General features: G+C 35.2%; 1 protein-coding gene across 1 annotated transcript; it reads right to left on the reverse strand.

Annotated features, from left to right (window-relative positions):
• Positions 1-9,381, reverse strand: LOC148875411 (uncharacterized). Its single transcript, XM_088964665.1, has 7 exons — positions 8,625-9,381; positions 7,276-7,416; positions 6,807-7,172; positions 5,428-5,673; positions 4,133-4,225; positions 781-981; positions 1-362 (listed from the first exon to the last, which is right to left on the reverse strand). The coding sequence occupies exons 1-7, from the start codon at positions 9,048-9,050 to the stop codon at positions 147-149; spliced, it is 1,689 nt and encodes a 562-aa protein (XP_088820791.1). The 5' UTR covers positions 9,051-9,381; the 3' UTR covers positions 1-146.
• Between the last annotated feature and the right edge of the window lie 307 nt (positions 9,382-9,688).

Here is a 9,688-nt window from a genome sequence, read left to right on the forward strand (position 1 = left end):
TAGTACTCATAGCTTCTTTTGCTCATTGCTATAGTCAATAATCAAATTTACAACGCCTATGTTACAAATGACAACTAAATATACAAGAACCTGGTACAGACAGCAATTATTATGTAGAATATTAAAATAGAATGGAATAAAGAATTTCAGCATCCCTTTGGCCTGTAGTACTCTGGGGGAAGTGATGGACATCTCTCATTCATGTGGGGGTACAGATCCATGGTATTGTATCCTGGTAGCTCCATCTGATATTCCCCTTTGATTTGGCAGAAAGGAAGCTTCACGTTATCACCTTCATTGCACCATTTGGGAAGGCGGCTTGAATTATTCTCAAAAAATTTGAGGGTATATGCATCTTTTATCTGCAATTGGATAAACAAGCAGATGAAATAATTAGCGGGTGTTACTTGCTGAAATTTTACTTTCCAATAGTTCATAATTACTCTACCATAAACATCATTAGTCTCTAAAAACTCAACACTATAGAAAACAGTGAAATAAGGTACTTCATTACCCTTTTTCTCAACCTTCCCCTCTATGTATTATACAATTGGACTAATCTACTGGTAATGAAGTAGCTTATATTTATTAGTTATTCTATCCTTTACCCATGAATGCAGAATGGACGTCTTGCAAGAGGGGGGGGGGGGGGGCTGAGTGCATGCATTCTAAACCATTGTTTCAATGTCTGATATAATCCTGACAGTGCAAGATGGTGGATTGTCTAGTACAAGTTCCATAAAAGATTAGGGGTCACCGAGTTATATTGGGTGAACATACTGTGAATTCTGTAACTTGAATGGAGCTGGCAATTGGATCAAACAACCCTGCATGCTTATACATTTCAAGAATGAAGGCAACACATGAAGTTGATTTTCCATCGCTATAAATCCAATCGTCCTGTTCAGGAATCATCAGCAGTTTATCGAAAGATAATCCACGCCTTTCAGTTTCAACTAATATTTCTGGAAGATCAAGACCCTATACAGAACACAAAATCATTTGGTTCAGTTCTCCAGATAAAAAATCATTATATAATGTGCCATAAACTCATAAACAAGCTTGAAATTGAACCCTAGCAACATGATATCCAGCCTGCATTTGGTTTTCCCAGAAATGTCTTGGAGAGTTTCTGCCCATCTTGTATCTCACAATTTGACTGATCAGGAATGAAGTCAAAAGCGAAATGACTTGCCAAAATCAGGGGGCATGGTCGCATGGATCACATTTTTGATCCACAAATCCAATAGTTGTCCCCTATACAAGGGTACAATACCATAATGCTTACTACCATGGTTGTGCTATGAAAACAAGGATGATCAATGTGGAATAAGCTATCTATTGAAATTGGAAGCAGAGGGCTACCTACTTAAGCAGAGAAAGAGAAGCACGATGAAACTCTTCTTTCCCTGCATTGTTGATAAGCATAACTAATAATAGACAAGTATTAAAAAACATTCCTCCAAATTGATTATTCAAATACAAATAATTGCCAAACCAGAATAGAAAAATATTGGAAGTTCTTAGCAGAAAAGTTATCTGAGTTATTCCTTCATGAATACATAGTTCATAGAAATTGCAGGAAAATTGCACATACATATAAGTATTCTCTTCGAAGTATGAGAGGATAAGGTGGGGTGTGTAGACAACCACTATTTAATGAAGCTCACCTAAAGATATCAAGAACAACCAATGGGTGATTTCAAGTAGGGATTGTACTAGGAGGGTTCTAAAGGAGGCAATGAATGTGGCCCATGCCTGGTTGAAGCTGTCATGTTTGGTCCAATCCAGGTCAGTGATAGTCAAGCCAGTTAGTTAACATTTGGCCTTGTATTTCATAAACATGACCTGGGTTGAAGTCATTCCCAATGCATATTTATCTAAAACTTTCTTAAAGTGAAACTATATAAAGGATATACAAAATGAGTAAGTAAATAAATAAATAAAAATATAGCATAGTTACAAAAATGAGTACATACTCATAGCCATCCTAGCGCCAGGATAGGCCTATATGTCATGCCAGTCCAATCCTTGTAGACCCCATATTACGCAGAGCTTGGTATTCAGGTTCATTTTGTCATGGTATTTTTTAGAAACTCAGCCTGGTGTTTTTTAAAAGTTAAAACTGACTTCTCTTAAAAGTAAAACCCCCAAAAAAAAACTTCTCTATAGATGGTTTAGATTCTATTTTTTGGGAAGTAAAATGAAACAAGTTTACAAGCACTGGTTTCTCTTTTCAGAAAAGTAATTAAGGTGTATATTGTAAGAACTAGCTATGTCAACAAGATGTGTTTGAAAAGATTTTTTTTTTTAATTTTTTTTCTTCTGGAAGCAACTTTTATTGTTTCCAAAAACAAAGCTATTTTCTTGAAAGTTGTCACGCACACTTGCTTGCACAGAACTACAAACACCTTTCCATGAACATCAAAAGGGGATCGTTTTCAAAACCATGAAAGACAGAATGAACCACATATTAGACACACCCTTAGTTGGATAAAAATGCCAACCGACACAGCCCAATATATCAATGTTTTCTCAAGTTTTTAGTCTATAATTGATTGCAGAAAATATACAAGATCATAGATGATAGAAATCATGGAATCACAATGACTTTTCATTGTAGAAGATCTTGTTTGGTGATAATGTTGTCAAAATCTTATGATTTACAATACAATTCATGATTTGAATCATGAATCCCAAGGGTTTCAATTCAAATTATATGTATGAATATTTTTCTAGATTTTTGTTTGAATTTATTCATAAATCCTATGATCCATACATCACCATCACCATCATCATCATCCATGCCTTATCCCAACTATATGGGGTTGGCTACATGAATCCTGTTTCACCAACATGCTCTACTTAAAACCATATCCACTGTTAAATTATTAGTGCCTAAATCATTTCTTACTACTACTACCCCAGTCCTTTTTGGTCTACCCCCTAGCTCTTCTAGCCCCTTCAACTTGTAACAAATCACTTCTTCTAAATGGAACAATTAGTGGTCTTCTATTCATGTGACTAAACCATCTTAGTCTACTCTCTCATTTTATCACCTATTGGAGCTATTCCTAGGTTCCTACAAATGACTTCATTTCTAATCCTATCGGTTCTAGTTTTTCCACTCATCCATCTTAGCATTCGCATTTCTGTCACACTCATTTTCTGGACATATTGCTTATTGACTGCCCAACACCTCCATACAACATAGCTGGCCTTACAACTGTTTTATAGAATTTTCCTTTTAATTTAAGTGGTATCCACCTATCACATAAAAGTCCAGATGCACCCCTCCATTTTGCCTATCCTGTTCTAATTCTTTGGATGACACCCTCCTCAATCTCTCCCTTGCTATGAATTATTGAACCAAGGCACCGGAAATGGTTACATTGAATTATGTCTTGGTCTCAAACCCTAATCGTATAAATCTACTCCCATTCACTACAATTCATTTTTTTTTATAAGTAATTCACTACGACTCAAATCAATTCAATTAAGAATTAGTTCTCTACTTCATCATTTTGTCTTCCCTTTAGTTTCGTCAAATATGACTTGTTTTAAACACCTTACTACAAGTTGATTTATTTGCATTAAGACCATATATTGAGTTTATTTTCCATCATATGTTGGATAAAGAGCCATTTTATGTGGACTATTTGACTTTCAAGTCAAACTTGATTATATAATCTTAGATTTCTATTGTGTAAGTATTCTATTACTTTAGGTACAATATGGTAAACATGGATTAAAAAATAGGGTAGAATCACTGTATATATTTAATTTTTGGGTATGTATCTATATTTATTTTAGGTACATATCTATGTTTAATTTTTTGACAAGTTTGTAAAGAGTAGAAATAATCTTACGATTTACAATACGATTCATGATTCAATTTGATTCGATTCCACTTTCTGAATGGTTTACAATATGACTACAATTTTCAGAACATTATGGTGGGTTGAAAACCCTGCATGTGCTATGCCATTAAGGAATTAATTAAATGCTCGATCTACCATTTTTTACAGCATATAATTCTGCACACGTGCCAGTTCAATAATCACTAGAGTAATAACAAAGATTTATTAGTAAAGATCTGGACAACAAAATAGAAAATATATTCTTAAGATACCTTGGTCCCAAGCCGCTTGTTCAAGGCTTCATTCCACATGTTAGCAGCATACTCCGGTTTCATTTGATTCCATATGGTCATAACTGAAGCAACCTGAATGAACAACGCAAATTGCACTCAGAACAAATGAATTGAATGATTTACCTCTTATAATGCCCAAATTCCTGGTTCATAATATGTTATATCATGAACTTATATAATATAGTTCATTTAATTTATCTGAGAAACAAAGAAACCATATCAATATGTCCGTTCTATTTTGCTTAGGCTCAGTTTGGAAGGAGTACAAATACATATGGAGAGTGCAAAGCCTTGTATTTTGTATTTTTTTATGTATTTGTACTTGCATATATTTGTATTTGTACTCCTTCCAAACTGAGCCTAAATTGCAAAACATGAGAAGTAACTGGAAATCTTCATAATAATAATAAGACAATTCCTGTCCCAGGTTTTGAATTCCATGAATTAATTCACGACTTGACTTTTCGCTAAGTCAAGGGTCACATGGTTTTCTTTCCCAATTTAATCAAATTGTAGTTCATCACTGTTCTGCATGATATGCATAGGTTTCTTAATAGGACATTGGTTGAAGTAGTAAGAAATGCCTTAAGCACTCATAATTTAACATGGATAGCACTGAACAGAACGAAATGGCAAAACAGGCTTCATGTAGCCAACCTCATATAGTTGGGAAATGGCGAAATTCCATCCTAACGTTTTTTTAATCTCAATAACTTTATCAGAAAATCCTTTTTATTTCTCTTTTCCTGCCTTAAATTTCTATTTTTTTAATGATATAAATCTCCTATACAATCCATAACACAATTATGTCAGTACTGTAGAGGAAGAACACAGAAGAATCTTTGATGATGCACAAGATTTGTTTAACAAATGTTTCAGAGGTAACTGCAACTTAATTATGTCTTCTAAGGTTGAACTCCCACCTGGTGTTCACTAATTATCAGATTTTATTAAGCACCTCCTGGAAAAATTTGGGCTTGGATGCAATCCCTCATAAGGTCAACAACCAGGTCACTTGCTTTAAGTTTTGAAACAGAATAATCCTACATACTTGAACCGTGTTTTGAGGATAAAAATTGTAAACCATAAATTAAATCTAATAATAATAGAGAAATTAAAATCACAGGGAAAAACATCAATTTTATATTCCAACAAACTTAGGGGCTGTTTGATAACAGCTGAACTGGTTGAAATGGAGACTTATCCAATGGCCCTTTAATCTGAAAAACAAATATCACAAAAAAAAGGAAAAAAATAACCAAGAAAAGAAATACCAAATGAGCATCAATGGGTGGAGGGTAGTTCCCGTCTGTTGTGTCTATCCAGCTAAATATCATGTTATGGAAACCATATGGTTTCCCTGCCATGCGTCTTGCATATTCCCAAGCAGCTGATTCATTAAACTTGGCTCGGAGGTCAGGGTGTAAAGGAAGCAATGCGATATGAGGATTGGTATCATCTTTTGTCAGTTCATATTCCCACCATTCATCCCATGGCAACACAGCAATGATATCTTCCCCCTGCGATAAAAATGAAAGAACCTCTTCAGCATTGTCTCCCAATTGATATTTCACAGAGTTGTCCCTTTAACTAAATAATTGAACAGTTTGCATAAAGACAGATATATAACAGAAATTCAGCTTTCCCTCAACATTAAAAAAGGAGCTTATCCAACTTGGTACTGGATTGCAAGTATTTATGTTACCCTTAAATCATATACAATCATATTTTTCATACATTATAAGCAAACCATTACGTTGTGAATAGATGCTTTCTTCCTAGGTTGCACATATGCCAGTAAAGTAAACAGGAGTCGACCATGTAATAGTTCAAACTGCATAATAATCTCTAATTAATTCCAACAAAATACAGATAAAAGATGATGGATGACAAAGCCATGTTTGTCCCCACTTGAATATTGACCATAGGTAAAGTGGCCAAAGAATACCATTCCAATCTGGTGATGCTATGTTGCATCAGTATGGGTGTGAGTAACAAAATGCAGTATGTTCATGGACTGTTGGACACATAAACTTGATATGTGCATGTAGCATCTTTCACATTAATACAATATAACTAATGGAGTAATTGGATCTTATCATATAAAGTATAGAACTATAGGTAGATTGTAGTTCCATCAAAATACCAGTCACCTGATCATCATTTGTGAAACATGCCAATAAAAATATGACCTTGTTTTTAGCCTAGATACGTTTCACCTCTGTACAAGAAGATGATAATGTTCCATTGTGATTATAAGATAGAAACAATATATGAGTTTATTAATTCTCTTTAAAGATGCACATCTAAAGAGAACTTCCAAGACTGTAGTAGAAGTAGAGCACAGCCAAACAACATTGTTTCTAGCTCTCATCTATCAACTCTTTCAACATCAGAACTGATGTTTGAAATGTTCTTAGAACAGGAATGAATACAAAAAGAAAAATAAAAGCAGCAATAGTAACAGAAACTGAATTGTGAGATCAATACTACTCAAACATGAAGGATGTCCAAATAGGAACTAGCACTTTGATCCTTAAAAGTGAAGTGTTTGACATGGGTGTGGCAGAGAATAACAACTATGAAGCTTCTAAGAAATTTGAGTTAAAAAGCTGAGATGTCATCTGACACTGAGTAATTTATATGATCTTACCTTTTCATTTTCATGTCCAGATTCTCCAACCCAAAGTTTACCTTCAGAATCCTTCAAACAAACAGCAGTATGACCAGCGTAAGATCCAGTAACCCACTTCTCTAATGTTTCAAAACCACCCCATAGCCCTCGAATTTTTGATATTGCTAAGAAATCTCCTGAGTGAATGTCATCAACACTTATGTTTGTAACCCAAGGCTGAGGACGCTGTGCAAAGAAGGCCTTCATATGCTTCTTGAGAAATGCAAGGTTTGCATTTTCACCCCATCCAGTACTTGAAAACAATGGGAAGACATCCCAGAGAGCTTGAAGGGTTCCTAGCATCCCTGATTCCATAAGGAATATAGAAACCCCAGTATGTTTCACCTGATTTCAGGAAAAATAAAAAGATAACTCTAGACATAAGAACATGTTTCACAAATAAATTGGAACAGGTAATTTCTTAGCAAATGGAAAAGTGACAACTCACATATTCGAGCTCAGCTTTTCCCTTCCACATCTTGAACTCAAATGTATGCTCCCGAGCAAGGAAGTAGTAGTCCCATGTTACACGGTATGGAGTAGCAAAAATGTAGATATCCATACACGTCCAACTATGAGCTTTGCTAGTCTGGATGAAAAAGCAGAAATAATATTGAAGTTGTCAGATATATATTTGTATCTGTGATCATCAAACATATATCAATTACACGACTTTACTAGAAACACAAAAACACTGCCATACATGTAAATAACAAAGGAAAATAAAAGAGAAAGCGCTCATCAAATATGTATATGTGAGATTGTTAACCCATGGCCAATACCTAACATGAAAATGAATAGAAAAAAAAAAAAAAAAAAAACAAAACTAAGACTGCTAGATGATAATAACACAAGAATATGTATGTGTGATTTGACCATCAGTTTTGATTCTCCTGTTGTTTGGAACACTATGCAAGAAATACACCAAATGCATCTTTTTTGTTTTTTTGCTGGACAAGCACCAAATGCGTCTAGGGAACTAGATTTTTTTGTACAATTATGCCACTAGAGATAGTAGAGAATACACAAGTATCTGAAATTAACCATGCAATTAAAACTCACATAGTCAAAACTATAATAAAATTAGAATATTCCCAAGATTTATAAGTACAATAGAACTAACATAACAAACATCTCGATAGTATCAAATTAGAGAAGAAAAGATGCGTTCCTTCAGATTGCAGTAAACATAGGAAGAATCAGAAGCTAACTAAACGCTGATAAGCAGCAGTCTGAATCCTCTTAAATTAGTTAGAATTGTCCAACACTATAAAAAAAAAGAGACCACGACAGTTAATTTTCCACTAGAATTGCAAGAGATTAAAAGCAGAGCAGGGAGTAGGGGCTGCGTGGCATAACTGTTAAAAAAGAAGCCTAAGGCATATTGATACTTAACCAATCATGGATGAAAGATCCCGGATAGAAATATAAAACCAGTTCCACCAAAATTATCTGGAAACTTCCAACCATTTAAAACACACACAAGCACAACCCTCCAAATCCTCCAAACTAGAACTCCGAACAATTCCAAATAATAAGCTTTCTAAACAATAGAAAACAACACAAGTGAGAAGTGACCAATAAAAGACGAAGAGCAGAAAATATAACAATTAAATTATTGATAAAATCAAGAGAAGAAGAAAACAGTTCTGTGGGATTAAATTAGGTAGAATTGTTTGGGAGCGAGATTACTCAGATATCAAGTTCTCCAAAACTTGTCCAGAATCTTCCAATGTTGAACAAATTTGAATAAGTACTCTTAAGAGAAGAAAACCCAGAATACTGATTCTTGTTTACCTTGATATGAAGTGTCCCTCCACCGAATTCACTGCCGCTCTTGTTGTGGAATTCCATCCAAGCACTGTTCTTATAAAAGCAAGCGCCCTTCCACTCCACAGTACTGTTAGATGATGAGGCAGCACCAACAAAAGTGGGGAGAAGATCAACAGCATTTCGGAGAGAGTTGAGAATTGGCCAAGAAACCTGTCTGGGTAATAAGGGAAGAATGTCATATGGGCAAAACGGTGCTTTCCAAGCATACCCATGTGAGAAAGCCAAAGAGAACAGAAGAGAAAAGATGAGATAACGCTCCTTGAAAGCAGGCCAAAGCAAAGAGCCCATGAATTGAGAACAGAAGACTTTCAGAGAAGGAGAGAAGAGAGAAGGCTGGAGTCTGGAGTCTGGAGTCTGGAGTAGAGCTGATATCTTCAATTGAATCTCCATCTCTAATATTTAATTTACTTCTTAAAGGAAAGGACGAAAATATCCTCCAGCGCCAAGGATTGTATTTTTGTAAATCGTTTTTCCTTTTTTTTTTTTTTCCTGTGCTGTTTAGATCGAAGTTTGACATTAATAAAAGAAAAAACCGTCCTTTACTCAATTCTTGCCGGATCTGATAAAACTTGATTGATCTTCAGCGTATAATTAGCAGATTTCGGGCAGTATGTTTTCTCAGCTCGTCTGGTTTAACAATCTATGGCTTCATTCACAAGTCACAACAGAGCGCCAAGTGCTTCACTTGGAACATGGAATCTGAAGCCAAAGCCAAAGAATATACCCAGATCCCAATTCTGATGAGCGGGCGTTTAACACGTAGTAGAAGAACAGCCCGAGCCCACATCCAGAGTTTAACTGTGTTTTTGCCTGTTAATCCATTATTCACATTGAACTGAACCTACGAAAACGAGGGACAATAGAAGACTTTCGTGGTGTATACGTATCTCTAATTACGGTCAGGAATTATAATCTTGTCGTTTCTTCTTAAAATCTTGGCTGCAATCTGTCTCGAGTCTTGACTGATCTACGACTTACGACTTACGAGTTACGAGTTACGAATACGACCGAAACCATGGCGTCAATTG

Source organism: Nelumbo lutea, chromosome 1 (assembly GCF_056320005.1).
Source record: "Nelumbo lutea isolate HS-2025 chromosome 1, American lotus-T2T, whole genome shotgun sequence".
Lineage (NCBI taxonomy): Eukaryota > Viridiplantae > Streptophyta > Magnoliopsida > Proteales > Nelumbonaceae > Nelumbo > Nelumbo lutea.

What these genes read in the sequence shown, in the direction of transcription:
- LOC148875411 (XM_088964665.1), bottom strand. Translation starts at nt 9,050, where the DNA reads ATGGAGATTCAATTGAAGATATCAGCTCTACTCCAGACTCCAGACTCC. An exon ending in CTGGACATGAAAATGAAAAG is followed by an intron (nt 5,674 to 6,806) that starts GTAAGATCATAT and finishes TTTTTATCGCAG; the next exon opens with GGGGAAGATATCATTGCTGT. An exon ending in TTCAAGTTACAGAATTCACA is followed by an intron (nt 363 to 780) that starts GTATGTTCACCC and finishes ATCCAATTGCAG; the next exon opens with ATAAAAGATGCATATACCCT.